This window comes from Capra hircus, chromosome 28, assembly GCF_001704415.2.
Source record: "Capra hircus breed San Clemente chromosome 28, ASM170441v1, whole genome shotgun sequence".
Lineage (NCBI taxonomy): Eukaryota > Metazoa > Chordata > Mammalia > Artiodactyla > Bovidae > Capra > Capra hircus.
Genome location: NC_030835.1, coordinates 39,277,575 through 39,294,358, shown reverse-complemented (window position 1 = coordinate 39,294,358; position 16,784 = coordinate 39,277,575). Strand labels below are relative to the sequence as shown.

General features: G+C 38.2%; 1 protein-coding gene across 1 annotated transcript in view; it reads right to left on the bottom strand.

The window, feature by feature from the left end:
• PCNX2 (pecanex homolog 2 (Drosophila)) overlaps window positions 1-16,784 on the bottom strand; it is a 309,639-nt gene that overhangs the window by 161,063 nt on the left and 131,792 nt on the right. The window contains exons 18-19 of the mRNA XM_018042531.1: window positions 6,962-7,054; window positions 6,055-6,205 (exon numbers count right to left, since the gene is read on the bottom strand). Coding sequence (XP_017898020.1) covers window positions 6,055-6,205; window positions 6,962-7,054 — 244 coding nt within the window. The remainder of the gene's footprint in view (window positions 1-6,054; window positions 6,206-6,961; window positions 7,055-16,784) is intronic.

Genomic DNA, 16,784 nt, shown 5'->3' with positions numbered 1-16,784 from the left:
CTTTCCAAAAGCTTCCTGCACAGTAACATCTGGTCACAGATAAAGGACCAGGAGCTGGGAAGACATCAGACTTTTCGCCAGCAGCAACAGGAGACAGAAAATAATGGGACATCAGCTTAGGATTCCGAAAGAAGCGCTTACCGCCTCACAAGCTACACACGCCAAGCTCTCCGTTAAGTGCAAAGTAGAATGAAAACACTTTGAGATAGATGAAGTCTCAAAACATTTCCCTATCATGCACCCTTTCCCTGAAGCAACCAGAGGATGTGTTTCGTTCAAAGGGAATAAACAAGGAACACTGAAACAGGTTCCAGAGGGAGTCTGGGAAAGGATGGAACTAAGAGAGTATTTTTCAAGTTCGCCTGTGTGGAAAGTTTAATAGAGAGATATTTTACATAGTTATTGGAAAGGCTAGGAGATGCAAAAACAGCAATCTAAACAAGAAAGGAAACGCAAGCATGGTACACTACTGAACTAGACACGAACAATGAGACTTTCTATGACATACATATATATGATCAGGGAAAAAACAGAGTATATGTTCAACAAAAACCATATTAGGAGGAAGGAGTGCATGAGGAAAGAGAAGAGATTGAGATCTTTATTATTCCTAACAGAAAGTCAGACAGGCAAATCTGAAATATCAAGAAAGATAAGAACATGCACAGTATTTGGAAGAATTATGGTAAATACCAGAAGAAAGACCTAGAGTCAAAAGTAAGGAGGAATCATACAGGAAAAAGTTGACCAGGGACTGCTGCTTTTCATCATAACTTGTCCTATTTGGCTTTTAACAGTACATATGAGTGAAGTGAAAGTCACTCAGTCATGTCTGACTCTTTGAGATCCCATGGATAGTCCATGGAATTCTCCGGGCCAGAATACTGGAGTGGGCAGCCATTCCCTTCTCCAGGGGATCTTTCCAACCCAGGGATTGATAGGGATCAAACCTAGGTCTCCCGCACTGCAGGTAGATTCTTTACCAGCTGAGCCACCAGGGAATCATGAATGAAAAACACATTAGAAAAAGCAGCATCTGTCAGAACCAAGTCTTCCACATGGAGAAACCAGTCTATCTGCAAATCAACAGGCAAGATTTGTTAAAATGCACAGTAAATCTCATTTAAGGATTACAAACTGAGGACTCAATTGTGAATTAGCTTTATAATAGTAAATTTGGTTAAATTACAATGCAAATGAGATTTTTCTACTGATATTTTAATGATTTCTATAATCTTTCATCCATTTATTCTAATGTATCCAAAAGTTACAGCTTAAGCTTTTCCTGCAACCGTATTTTGCAGCAGGATGAGTCTCTATGTATGCATCTTATTATACACACAGACTAGAGTCCTTCAAACAAGCCTTTACCTCTGGGGTTTTTCTGTCTGTGGGGAACTCTTCCTTCAGTGAATTTACAAAGCACCAATCAGTCATTCATTCATTCAATCAATATTATTAAATACCTACCATGCTCCAGATCCTAATCCAACATTTAATTTAAAAATCTCATTTATTTCCATTTAATACACAGAACCAACCAGTTAGAACAGCTTAACGAATGGGCGTGCCGCTCGGGCTTCCCAGATAGCTCAGTGGTAAAGAACCCGCCTGGCAATGCAAGAGGTGTAAGAGACGCAGGTTTGATCTCTAGGTCAGGAAGATCCCTTGAAGAAGGAAATGGCAACCCACTGCAGTATTCTTGCCTGGAAAAATTCCATGGACAGAGGAGCCTGGTGGGCTACAGTTCACAGGTCACAAAGACAAAGAGTCAGACACGACTGAGCACGCATACAACCAATGGGCATGAAGTTAACTATAACCTCCTCACTCAGGGTCTGAGCCTTCTGCTGGTGGTTGGTTTTGTTGTCATTTGCTTTTTGTGCATGTGTGGTTTTTTTTGGCACACCATCCTCCCAGCGCACTGAGAGCAATATGGGTAGCAGAAATAGTATATGACCAGAGGGAGTGAGATCACCTGTGTTCTGATCATTCACTGGCCACAAACTTAGTGGGACCTGGGTCAACATCCCTTGACATCTCTGGGTGTCAGTCTCCTCCCAGTAAAGTGGTGGCATAGTATTATATAAACTTCAACAACACTCAGGCCTTGTCTCCCATGTCAATTCCAACTGATTGGTAAAGTCTGCCACTGGCCTGCTTTAGGACTCTTCCCTGTTTGCTATGTCTACTGCAGGACCAGGGATCACAGTGGTATCCACAGTACTACCAGCCCTGCTCTGCTTTTCCAAAATATTCTGTGATCATATGAGAAAGAAGATTTGACATAAAGGTATATGATCAGCTTGAATTTCCTATCGTGTTTTCTGGCTAGTAGAAGGAATAAAGAATGAAATACCTAAAAGGCAGGAAGGCAGCCAGGAGGGGAAAGCAAGAAAACAGGCTGTGGATGATATCAAAATGGGTAAAGGGTCTTCAATACATTCATACTAACATATTTTAAGTATTTGGATTTTCCTTCCAACACACAATTTTGAAATGCAATCTGTTTTTCATTACGAGCCTGATTTGTTAAATCTATTACTCTTGGCTAGATTTCAGGTAGATTATAAACAGCTAATGTAGGCAAGTGAGGCATATCCACCAAGCCTCTGTTGAAGCCCATGGTACCAAGGGGAACATCTTCCGCCTATCGTAAAGGACAGAGGCCCAGAACTGCCCACCCACTCAGTCCTCCAAGAGGGGACATCAACATACAAACACACTCTCCTTTCTTGCTCTTGAACCTTGTACTGAAAAGATCATTCAGATTTAAAATATCTAAATGATTCTGGAGCCTATTATACAGAGTGAAGTAAGCCAGAAAGAAAAACACCAATATAGTATACTAATGCATATATATGGAATTTAGAAAGATGGTAATGATAACCCTGTATGCGAGACAGCAAAAGAGACACTGATGTACAGAACAGTCTTTTGGACTCTGTGGGAGAGGGAGAGGGTGGGATGATTTGGGGGATTGTCATGGAAACATGTATAATATCATATAAGAAATGAATCGCCAGTCCAGGTTCGATGCAGGATACAGAATGCTCGGGGCTGGTGCCCTGGGATGACCCAGGGGGATGGTACGGGGAGGGAGGTGGGAGGGGGGTTCAGGATGGGGAACATGTATATACCTGTGGTGGATTCATGTTGATGTATGGCAAAACCAATACAGTATTTAAAGTAATTAGCCTCCAATTAAAATAAATAAATTTAAAATTTAAAAAATAAAATATCTGAATGATTCTAACTTAGGCTGGGTTCCCTTAGATTCAGGGGTAAAAAACAATGACACACACACACAAATTTCAAGTCTTCCACTGCTCACTCTTATCTTTCAGTGTTGAATTCCACACTCTGAACTGCCACAACAAGGGGAGTCTACACCTCATCTGTCTTATTTTTCTCTCTCTTGTCAAGTTCTTTGTCCTCAACCCAAAGGCATTTAAGTTTCTAGGTACAGGCATAGACACGATGATACAGATAAAGACATGCAGTTTCCAAAGTGAAAGCATCTGACCTCAAATCCCCAGCAACTACTTACCGCTGAGGCCGAAACAATACTCCACTAATGTCAACAAAACCTAGTCTTTCAATAAGTTAAGGAAACGAAAGGCAAATGCGACCCTGACATTGCAGAAGTTCTAAAGAAATTTGTCTTTTCTTCAGGTGCTTGACTGACCCACATGCAGGCACTGGCTTGGATGGACCCCTCAGACGGTAAAGAATCTGCCTGCAATGAGGGAGACCTGGGATTGATCCCTGGGTCAGGAAGATCCCCTGGAGAAGGGAATGGCAACCCACTCCAGTATTCTTGTCTGGAGAATTCCATGGACAGAGACAGGAGCCTGGGGAGCTACACAGTCCATTGGGTTGCAAAGAGTTGGACACGGCTGAGTGACCAATACTGTTACCTTCTTTCACTTTCCGTCTAGGTGGACTGTAACATGAACTGACCGTTATCAACTGCACCTACTCTGAGCTCATCTTCCTTCAATTTTTATATTACTGATAATAATTTGCATTTATGTAGCACACAAGATTGAACACAGCAGTTAAACACCGTATTATGCAGCTTGATCTTTGGCGAGCCACTGGTGTTGTAAGCGGGAATAACAAATGTCCAAAGGCAAGACAGTCTGAGCTGCCTCCACCGCCTTCTAAACCCTACCCTGGCAGCAGGTCCATTAGCCCATGTCTCTCCTCTAAGCAAAACCGGTTTTACTGATGTCACTGTTTCAAATTAAGGCAGCTCCTGGTAGCCACTCAGACATGTTCTCTATTCCTGGCAGCATCATAAGTAATTACTTTATTTCTTCTTAAATTAATTCCCCTCTGCCCTTTTAGTTTGGTCACACTGATAGGAACAGAGTGAAGGGATGAAGTGGGTACCTAAATGGTTAATCTCACTAGGGCATTGTAAGTTTAAAAAAATGGGAGACCCTGTAAATTAACAATTACTCAAAACCGCAGGTTCGCTTAACCACAAAAGCAAGCAGGCTTGCTCAGCAACAAAACCACGCAACAGAATCATGAGACTTGCCCCCAGACAATAAAACAATGGTGGCATGAGGCCCACATCCTGCCCAGGGAGCTCAGAAAGTTAGGACATGCCCTCTGTACACAAAAAGCAATCATCCATGGACCTAGCTTGACCTTGTAGGGACAAGAAAACCCTCCTGCCCAACCTGCAGGAGGAACCGATGAGAAAGCATGGCATCTACTCGAGAATAACAAAGATCTTCTACCCTCTCCACTTTTCCTTTGACTTTAAAACTGTAGCCCAGGAAGTTCTAGCCATGGCGTCCTCTCATCTGCTCACCTGTAACCCTCACAAGCATCCTGTTCTAATAAACCACTTCTTACCTCTTTGCCTTTTGCTAAATTCTTTCTGCACTGGAAACATAAGGCACTGTGGTACCTGAGTTCTTCAGAATCTTCGAAACAACACTAAACCATTTCAGTACTAGTTACTGAAGTTACTGATGACAAACCTGGCTGAGTCCAGCAGACCTTGAGTCAGAAAACTATGAGTTTGAGTCAGCAAACCTTGGTGCTACTCATATACCCTCATGTCTGAAGGTGGAGATGACTAGATGACTCATTTAACAATGGAGAAATTACAGTGCAGACTTAGCATCATGGGTTAGTTACAAACTATAGCTATAAACCATGCCCAATATGTCTGAAAATGGGGATAAATCAATCCATCTGCCATCTGTTCAATCAGAGCCTGGAGAGACCTAACAGGGAAATTTCTGACTTTTTTACTTAGAAGCTCAAACACTGTTAGGGTCATTATCAGGTTGTTACTTAATGGTGGCCAGAGTCAGCCATCGAAACTGCTCAGTCAGTGAAGTCCAGTTCGGGGTGTGGGTCTCGTTCTAGGTGAGCACTGCAAATTCAACAAAATTTCAAGGGTTGATGGATCACAATTCAAAGGTCAGCCTCTGCCACATCCACCTCTGGTTTTGTGGAAGATGACAAGGCAAGTTGAGTGATGTTATTCTTGGTCCCCCATCAGCTGAAAGTGGAACAGTATGACGTTCAGGTCTGAATGATATAAATGAAATTTTCCTCAATAATAACAACCAATCATTTTCATAAAATAGACTTCTAATTCACCCCACTTCAACTTTCTTGTTCCAGGAACATTACTGTACACTTCAAGGTACACATGCTCTCCTTTAGTGTAGTGAAATACACACTTCCCTGGTGGCTCAGATGGTAAAGAATTTGCCTGCAATGCAGGAGACCTGGGTTTGATCCCTGGGTCGGGACAATCCCCTAGAAAAGGGGTATCAGTATTCTCACCTGGACAATATCACGGACAGAGAAGACTGGCAGGCTACAGTCCAGGGGGTTGCAAAAAGTCAGACACAACTGAGTGGCTAACATAAAATATACACACACATAAAGTAATCCGTACATCACCATATTTAAGGGTACATTTCCACAGCATTAAGTCCATTTGCACAGCTGTGCACACTCTCAGTATAAAGCAGACCTCTCATCACACCCTATTTTTATGAGGGATACCTTACTCACCTCTCACTTCCCGTTGCTGATACTCTCTGTTTTTAAGGATGGGGTGTGAAATCCACATCCATGGGTGATGCTTGCGCAGCTGGGGGAGCAGGTAGTGGGTTACAAACCCCACGGCTCCAGCCAGGGCGAAGAGCACAATGCTGAGAAAGGGCTGCAACAGAAGAAGATAAGAGTCAGTGTGTCACTGGAAGCGTGGGGAAGGATGCCTGTCAATAATCCAGAACCTTCTCCACTCCTAAAGCACACACAGCCAAACTCAGCTCTTGCTTCAGGCCTCTGAAAATTTCTCCCATAGCACTTGAAACTGGTCTCTGTGTTAAGAACCACCAAGACGGAGTGCACAAGAGGCTGAGATATTCTGCCCATTAGAATACTTTCTCTTGCTTGTTGTTATTTTTTTTAAGACGAGATGGAGAATAACAAATTTAGCTAACAGACTTTTCTTCACTGATAGAAAAGTGAGACAGCAACTGTCTGCAAGGACCTCTAGCCAGAAATCCCATCTGGCTCTCTACTGTTGTTTCTCCAACTGAAAATTATGTTCCAATGATCGTTTTGGCTCTGTGACTTCCATCTCATTCCTGATCTGGTGAGTCCTCCCTTCTCCACTCTTAGCAGTGAGCTGTGATCCTGTCTTATGACTGTTGACCATCCTCATGGTGGATTCTACAAGGTACGCTAACCAAACCATTCCCTGGATGGGGAACATCTGGATCAACTCTGTGTTGTGGGCCAAAACTCATCTCAGACATAACTCAACACACCTGGATATATTCCTCCAAGCTCTCTATTCTTCTCTATTCTTTCTCTGGCTCCACTAACCAATCAATAGCCTGGAGCTGCACAGTGGGCTCTGTTTACAGACAATGAGGAGAGGGGAAGAGTGCAAAGCCAAGTGGGTACATACTCGCAAGGACAGGAACACAGTGCTGGCACTGACCGCAAAGGACAGAACGGCAGCCACCGAGCAGATGATGAGGTCCGACTTCAGGATGTCCTTCTGTAAACAGAAAACAGCTACACAGTCTTCTCTGATGTGTTTCTCTCAGTGCCTCTGGGTCACCAGGTAAATCAGGTGGCGGGACCTTAACCCCTGGATACACTACATCAGACCGTCACTTACCTGATCTGTTCCCAATGGCACCCGCTGGATGGACCATTCAGCACCTCCCATGTGGGGAATATCAGGGAAATTAAGGCAGAAGCGGGCAAGAGGAAATGCAGACTGCCATGAGAAGGCAATGGCAGCCCACTCCAGTACTCCTGCCTGGGAAATCCCAGGGACGGAGGAGCCTGGAAGGCTGCAGTCCATGGGGTCGCTGAGGGTCGGACACAACTGAGCGACTTCTCTTTCACTTTTCACTTTCATGCATTGGAGAAGGAAATGGCAACCTACTCCAGTGTTCTTGCCTGGAGAATCCCAGGGACGGGGGAGCCTGTGGGCTGCCGTCTATGGGGTCGCACAGAGTCGGACACAACTGAAGTGACTTAGCAGCAGCCTGCCTCCATCCACTAGCCAGGGAGAGAAGATTTTCTACACGTGTAAGAGGCATAAAGTTCTTCTTGACAATCGCAGATCAGATGCGAGATGCCCAGGTCTACGGGTAAAGTGCTAATAATCTCTACTGGGCTTTGGTGTGGCTTGTATTTTAACGTGCCAAGCCTAGGCCAGACAGAGGCCTCTTACACATTTAGCTTTTTTCTTTGCTCCTAAAAAGATTTTACATTTTCATTCAGTTAAATGAGGTAAGAGCAATTTCCAAATAATTTAAGTATATTTATATTATGTACACATATGCAGAAAATGAAATATCAGTAACTTGCTACTAATTTTCCATCACACAAAATTGTGTAGTGAGCAGGCACAAGGGAAAACAAAGCAAAATTAGACCAAAGAATGTTACTAATACTGCAGATACATGGAAAACGGCCTGTTAGCTCAGGAGGGTACAATGTTGGCTAACTGACAGAGCTAAAAGGAGTATTAGGGGACCATTAAATATTTTCTTTCTATAGATGCCAATTAGCTGCAGTACATAATTACTGAATATATTAAGGCATCACATTGTTATCTGAAAACTCTGAAATCATCAGTTTAAATATATCAGTATATCATATCAAAAAGGAATTATGCCTCTTAAATAACTGTTTTGAATGTTACCTGCCAGAAAATCATACAGAATATACCTCTGTTTCCCTATCGCCTCCCTTCTTTCCTTTTTGTACAAATCATATACCTGTTTACCTACATTACCTCCCTCCCTTTATCTTTTCCTGTCTCTTTAAAATTAAACTATGGAGTTTCTTGCAAGTCATGCTGCTGGTTTTCTGACTGAATTGTCATCCGAAGTGACAGGAAGCAATCAGGAGGAGAGTTAAATGCAGTAAAAATGACCTGAACCTTCTGATGAAAAATCAACATGGCTTGGTTGGGATAATCAATCATACAATGAAGAGATCCACTTTCAACATCAATTTACCAATTAGCTGCTAAAGTTGCTTTGCACTTCCTATCTCAAAAGTTTACAATTCACATATAAGTATTGAATATATGAGCAATCAAATAGTGATAAACAAAATTCTGGATCTTTTCTTAGTGATAGTAATCTGATTTTTGAGCAGGAAAAGTCATTGGTTTTTAATTCTGAATCTATAAAATTTTGTGTCATAAGTTTTCTCAAAAATTTACTGTTAGTAAATGGCAAAAATCTAGTTATCTCCTTTCATTCCAAACACTTTAAAAAAGGCCAAACTCTACCAGAGGGAAGTTCTATAATTCATTGCATCTTTAGGCTGCAGAGATTTATTCATTTTTATTTACTATTTTTCATTGACATGGTTTATGTCATTTTAAAATTGCTGATGCTCATCCAAAAGGGAGATATACATTTCCCCAAATACTGTAACTTAAAACTGTCATTTAAAATTTTTTTATTTTGTATTGGAGCATAGTTGATTAACAATGTTAGTTAAACTATGCCATTTTTAAATGACCTGCTTAAAATTGTTTAAAGGCAATTTCAATCAAAATCCTAATAGGATTGTCTATTTTATTTTTTTATAAATTGGGAAGTTAATTCAAAAGTTTACTTGGAAATGCAACAGACCTAGACTGGGGACTAGGCAAAACAATTTTGAAAAGAAGAACAAAGTTGGAGAACTTTCAATATCTGATTCAGAAACTGTATGTGCAAAACTATGGTAATCAGGTATTGGTGGCATTGCCACAAAATAGACATTGGGGCCACCTGAGCAGAATAAAGAGTCCAGAAATGGGCCAAAATGTGAACAGTCAACTGATTTTAAACAAAGGGTCAAGGTAAAATGACACCTTTCCCCACAATAAGATACAGGAAAATTTTTTTCACCTGATTCTGGTTTAGTTGGATAGCCATCTACAAAAAGAAAACAACAACAAAAAATCTCCTTGACGCTCAAACATTAACTCAACTTGCATCATAAACCTAAACTATCAAACTCCTCAAAGAAAATATAAGAAGAAATCTTGGTGACTTTGGGTTTGGCAAAGTTTTCCTAATTAAGACACTAAAAGCTGCAACTGTAAAAAGACAAAAAAGTCATAAACTGAGCTTCATGAACATTTAAAATATTTATTCTTCCAAAGACCTTCTAACAGAATGCAAAAGCAAGCCAAAGACTGGGAAAAACACAAACATACATGATTTGCAAAACATCCATCCAACAAAGGACTTTTGTCTATAATATATAAAGAACTTTACAACTCAATAAAAAGTCCAATAACTCTTTCCAACTCCCATTCCTAACTGCACATGGACAAAACTTTTGAACAGGCTCACAAATGGAGATGGTAGATGGTAATATTGAGCTTTTCACTTTTGATGCTAATTAAGAAAATCACAGGATAAATTAATGATATTACCAAACCTTTTTTCATATTTTGAATTAATTCTCTAGAAAAACTATGATAGATTCACTATATCATAGGTTAAGAGTATTATACAATTCTTGATAAATTACATCTGATTAGATTATTGTAATAATTTACATAACTATAACACAAAGTCTAAGAGATCTCATCTTTTCACTCTTGATGCTAATTAATAAAAAATGACAAACTTAATATTGGTAACAGTAACATCAGCAACTTAGAAAGGAAATAATCTCCTCTTTTCTATAGCCACCAAAAAGGAGATATTATTTTGCTCCAAAAAAATTTTATTCTTGAAAATACTCTTTGAAAGGAATCTTGAAATATACCTCAGAGACTGTTGCTGTGTCTTCTGGGCCAGTTTTTTGGCCTGTAAATGCTGAACCATAGTTCTAGCACTAATCATGATGTCGAAGGGTTTTTCCATGAATGTTTCTTAAATGTCTAATCTTAGTATACATTAAATTTTCTGCCTTTTTCAACAGTCGTTTCTTTTGCAAACATTACAGATATGATTACATAGATGTATAGGCTTACTATCATTGCTTGATGGTCAAATAATTTTCCATCTTGTGATGCCATACATATAAACACATACATATACCAACAATATCATAATAGACCCTCAGAGCATTAATCTAATGAATAAAATTGAATGTAAAACATTTCCTAACTGCTAAGACTTCCATTTTTTACCATAATGAATTATGTTGCAATTATCTTTTGGGCTTTCCAGGTGGCTCAGTGGTAAAGAATCTGTCTGGGAATGCAGGAGCTGCAGGAACTGCAGATGTGGGCTCAATCCTGGGTCAGGAAGATCCCTTGGAGGAGGAAATGGCAACCCACTCTAGTATTCTTGTGTGGAGCTTCCCATGGACAAGAGGAGCCTGTCAGGTTATAATCCACAGGGTCGCCAAGAATAGGAAACGACTTGCTTGCTTGCTCCATTATCTTTTTGCACCTAAATCTTTTTTCATATTTTGAGTTAATTATCTATAAAAATTATGATAAATAGGTTTGTTATATCATAGGTTATTTCACAATTCTTGATAAATTACACCTTATCAGATGATTGTAATAATTTACACAAATATAATATAATGTCTAAGAGATCTCATCTTGTCACAATTGGCAATATCATTAGTTTATCCTGTGCTAATTGAGTGGACCAAAATATACTATTCCATTTTAACTTGCATTTCTTTATTTATAAGAAGGGTAAGTATATTTCATATATTTACCTATTAAATATTTTGTCCCTAAATGAAACATCAATATTATTTGCTTATAGAGTTGAAAAAATTATAAGTCATTGGTATAAGAAAGATAATTTAACTTACAAATTTGTAACAAATATTTTTACCAAATTATCAAAATTATTTTCATTTTATTGCCCTTTTTCATATAGAAGTTTACATTTCTATGCACTCAAATTTAACTCTGTGTAGTGTTATTTATTTTTATCTTACAGATTCTATAGTCCGGGAAATCATTTGCTCTTTAGAAATGGAATAAACATGTATTATATTTCATGTTCTTTTATGAAAATTGCTTTAACACTTTAAAAAATATGAGCCATGCATACAGAAAGTTATATAAAATACATACAGACAATGTAAGGAATAATTATAAAGTGAACGCCTCAGTGAGAATGTCTGGTTCAAGAAATCCAGTATTCCTGGCACCCAAGAAGTCCCTTGTATGTGACTTCCTGGTCATAAACCCTTCCTTCCCCTCTTCAGGTGCCCTTTAACTATCCTGATTGATGAAAACAACTTTCTTGCTTTAAAAAACAAGTTTGCTACTTATGTATGCAGCCATAAGCAGCTTAGTTTGCCTATCTTTACCTGAGAGATGGCATCACACCGTATCTGTTTGTCTCGTTTCCTCTGCTCAATACTAGTGTCAGGATGAATACAATGAAGTGAAAGTCGCTCAGTTGTGTCTGACTCTCTGAGACCCCATGGACTCAGGCCAGAATACTAGAGTGGGTAGCCATTCCTTTCTCCAGGGCATCTTCCCAAATCAGGGATCGAACCCAGGTCTTCCGCATTGCAGGCAGATTCTTTACCAACTGAGCCACAAGGGAAGCCCAAGAATACTGGAGTGGGTAGCCTAGCCCTTCTCCAGCAGATCCTCCCCACCCAGGAATCGAACCAGGGTCTCTGGCATTGCAGGCAGGTTCTTTACCAACTGAGCTATCAGGGAATATAAAATTCTTATAAATTATAAGAAAACCAGACATCTCAAATAAAAATGGGCAAATATAAATGGCCATTTTTAAAGTGGCTAAAATTCACTATTTATAGCTCTAGTAAGTTCTTTTCCTTTGCTACAAAGGCCATTCTACTGTAGGTGGAATTTCCAGCAGCTTCAGTTTGGGGTTCTTATGACAAATGCTATGATGAGCAATCTTCTGTGTGTATCTGGTACAAATGTGCAAGATTTGCTCTAGGGTAGATATGTATTTAGAGGTAGAAATGCTGGCTCTATATATAATAGCAACTTTATCATACCAGACTGTTTCCAAAACAGATATCTTGTACTAACTTACTCTGCTCTTAGCAGTACATGAAGTTTTATTGGGCTACACTTTTGTCAACACGTAGTATCAAGAGAACTGTAATTTTTTGTCAGTCTGGTTGGTATAAAATGATAACTTGTTTGGAGTTTCCTGATTATTAATTAGACTCCATATGTAGTCATGTTTTGGCCATTGAGATTTGCCCATTTTTAATTGAGATATCAGGTTTTCTTATAATTTATAGAATGTTTATATTCATCATAACACCAGTGCTTCATCAACTGCACATATTTTAAAAATCTTTTCCCATTCTGTAGCTTATATTTTTAAGTCTTATTTGAAGAAGGTATTATTTGATAAATCAAAAGTGATAATTTTAATGAATTTGAAGTTTTGTTAAAATTTTTTCTGTATCCTGATATCATAAAGCTAATCTCCTTTATTATGATTCTAAGTGCTTTCAGGGTTTGTTATCTAATATTTAGGTGTAAAATTCCATCTGAAATTGACTTTTAAGGACAATGTGACATAAGAGTCCCATTCTATTTTCTACTTATTAAAAACCATTTTTTATTCTATTTTTCCTTCTGTACAGGGTTGGAGCCTACATGCTCTGTTTCTATTCCTTTAGTAGTTATACTAGACAATCAATTGTGCAAGCTTAAATAATCACAGTCTAAACTTAATCAATATTTTAATTCATCTCCTGGACATACAAAGAACTTAACAAGTCCTGGTGTCCGTTTCCCTTCCCATCTAAACTCATATGTTACCGTAGTCACATATGTCAATTATATTTCACATTTTTTAAGCCAACCATACACTCACAATGGTTTTATACAGTTAAAATTTACTTAGATTTACTAACACATCTGCCACTTTCTTTTCTCTTTGTGCTTTCTTATAAATTAGACCATCAGAGATTACTTACTCTTGAAGACTATCTTTCAGAATTACATTCACTGAGAGTCTCTCAGCATTTTTCTAAAATATTTTTATTTTGCCCTTATTCTTGAAAGATATTTTCACTGGGCACCAAACTCTAGCGTGCCAGTTACTTGCTTTACAGAACTTTAAACCTATCAAACTGTCTTCTGTTTTCTCCTGTTCCACTTGGTAAGGTAGCATTCAAGCTGTCATTCATTTGAATGTAATCTATTCATTTTGTTTAACAAATTTAAGATGGTCTGTGTCTTTGGTGTACTGCAGTTTCACTAGAGTTTGCCCAGTGTGTGTTCCTCTTTAATTTATCCTGCTTGTGATTCACCAGCATTCTTAAATCTCTGATCAGGGTCTTTCATCAGTTATGGTAAATACTCAGATATTACCTCATTAAATAATCATTATGCTTCAGTCTCTCTCCTTTTTTGATTTTATATATATATAGAGAGAGAGAGAGAAAGAGAGATAGATATATTAGATCTTCTTATTCCATCTTTCACATCTCTGAATCTGTTGCATATATATCCTAATTTTGGGCCTATCATTGTTGCATTTTGGATACTTTCTTTTGTCTTGCTCTTTCAGTATACTAATTCTCTCTTCAGAGGTATCTCATCTCTCCTGTGTGTGTGTGTGTGTGTGTGTGTGTGTGTGTGTGTGTGTGTGTGTTTACTTTAATTGCTTTACTTTATTTAGGTATTTTGGTTCTCTTTCAAACACACTGGATCATTTTTAATACTTTCTATGGTTTAAAATATTAAGTGAAAGTCAGTCAGTTGTGTCCAACTCTTTGCAACCCCATGGACTATACAGTCCATGGAATTCTCCAGGCCAGAATACTGGAGTGGGTAGCCTTTCCCTTCTTCAGGGAATTTTCCCAACCCAGGGATCGAACCCAGATCTCCCACCTTGCAGGCAGATTCTTTACCAGCTGAGCCGCCAGGGAAGTCTGTTAAATATTAACCCTTTTATTTCTTCAAACATAGTGAGTTGAGTTGTTTCAAAATGTGTATCTGGTCATTCTACTATCTGAAGTGATTGCAAATCTATTTGTTTTGGCTCTTTGTTTTTCTGTGTAGTTTTAAATTTTTATCAAAAGCTGCTCACATCCCTTAGAAAAGTGGTTTTGGGAATTTGGGGAGACTGAGGAGGAAGGCATCCTCTATAGAGGATTCATATATTTTGTCTTTGTTTTGTCATGAGGCATTTCCAATTGGCAGCAACTTTAAACTCTATTAATAAATTGAGGGGGTTGTACAATTCAGATGTTAGAATTGGTACTGAAAATTTATGGAAACGATTATTCTGTTGCTGTTAAGTTCAACGCTGGAGAGAATCTGCTTGCATTCTCCTGGCACTGCAGAGCGTGGAACAGATTCCTTCTGGTTCACCCTTCCGCTGAGAGTGGGCTCAGTGTCCCAGCATGATGAGTGAATGATCTCCCCTTTGGCAGGCTTTCGCTTCTCTTCCCCACAGCTCGAGGGCTGAAAACTGAGGCTCAAGGTCCCCTGATTAGGCAGATGTGAAGGTTCCCTGTTCACTCATCTGACTTAATAATTCCTTGTTATTTCATCAAATTTTTAGTCACACTTGAGAAAGATTTTTTCCTTTTATTTTATTGAAATATAGTTAATTTATAATGTCATGTTAATTTCAGGTGTACAACTAAGTGATTTTATTTTATATAAATCTTCATTTTCAGGTTCTTTTCCCTTACAGATTATTACAAAGTATTGAGTATCATTCCCTGTGCTATATGGTAGATCCTTATTTATTATCTGCTTTACATAGAGTAGTGTGTATATATATGTTAGTCCCATCCTCTTAAAAAAGAGTTTTTTATATTTTATTCAGAATTTTCAGTATTAATCAATAGGGTCTGATTGTAATAACTTGGTCTGTCATAATATCAGAGATGGGAAAGTCTCATTTGATCTCTCTTCCCCTCTCTCTAACTTACATTGGTATTTAAAGAGGGATTAGCACATAAAATTCTCTTTTCCTTCCCATTGCTAAACAACTACCTTAATACCATACATTGGATAATCTTGATTGCAACATTTAATTCTCACATTACACAGTCATATAAATAATTTGTCACCTTTCTGTGTTTAACTGATTCACTAATCCCACCCTCTAATCTTGGATTAGTCTCATAATTTTTTCTGATCACTCAATCTTTATAATGTACTCTTAACAACTCAAAGTGCGAAATTCCTTTCTTATTCTTTTTCAGATTTTTTAAACTATTATTAACTTCTATACTTCTAAATGAACCTGTAGAATTATTTCCCCAAGTTTTGAATATAATTCCTTTAGAACTGTTTTGAACTACATTAAATCCATAAATTTATTAGAGAGATTGACATTTAATAAATTTCAGCCTTCTCATGAAAAATCAGGTTATATCTGTTTATCACCACTTTCAGACTTCATTTACATTTTAACAGACTGCTGTAGCTTTCTCTATTTCTGATACTACTTGTTAAAATCATTTCTATTATCAATTGATATGTTTTGTTACTACTGTGAGTTCAATCATGTTTTCGTCATGTCTTCCATGGTTATCTCTAATGTGTCAGAATGCTTTTGCTTTTCTAACTTTTTACGTCTCTGGTGGTATTTACGAATTTTCTTACCATAGTTGACATAAGCCTTCTATGCATTTGCATGAATATAATAACATATCGATAACCTACATTTTTTTTTCTTTCAGGACCTATACTTGCCAGAACTTCTAAAACTACACTCAAAGTTTTGTTGCCTATTTTAATGATGAACTCATATGTGTTTAGCTAATAACTATATTAGATCTCAGTACACTGAACATTTTATTATTTTTTACAATGAACATTTTAAATTCACTGTGGCATTTTATGTAGCACTTCATGCCCCAAACCTTTAAAAAGAAACTTAAGAAGCCCTGGTCCAACACTACAAACCCAGCAGATTTAGACAGCATCAGACTCAAAAAACCTAGATGATACAACCAATTGTTTAAAAGAAGTAGTCTGGATAATACACATAAAAATTAGATAACTTTGTTGGTTCTAGATGTCATAAAAGTAACAAATCTGAATGTGATGGGAAAAAATGTTGAAAGTGATGAAAATGAGGGTAAGAACGGAAAGGCCATGCTAACGAGGCATATGGAAAAAAGACTAACCAGGCAAACTACTCGTGGAAAGTTTACATTTTATTAACTACTGAACTGCGGTAATTAACTTTGTGAGCATAACTTGTGTTGCTCATATGGAGTAAACCCACTGCTAGAGCTCTGGGTATCTCCATTTCTAGACCAATGTCCCTTAAAGCAGCCTGTAGGGCACCTGATCAAAATCACCTGGATGGACA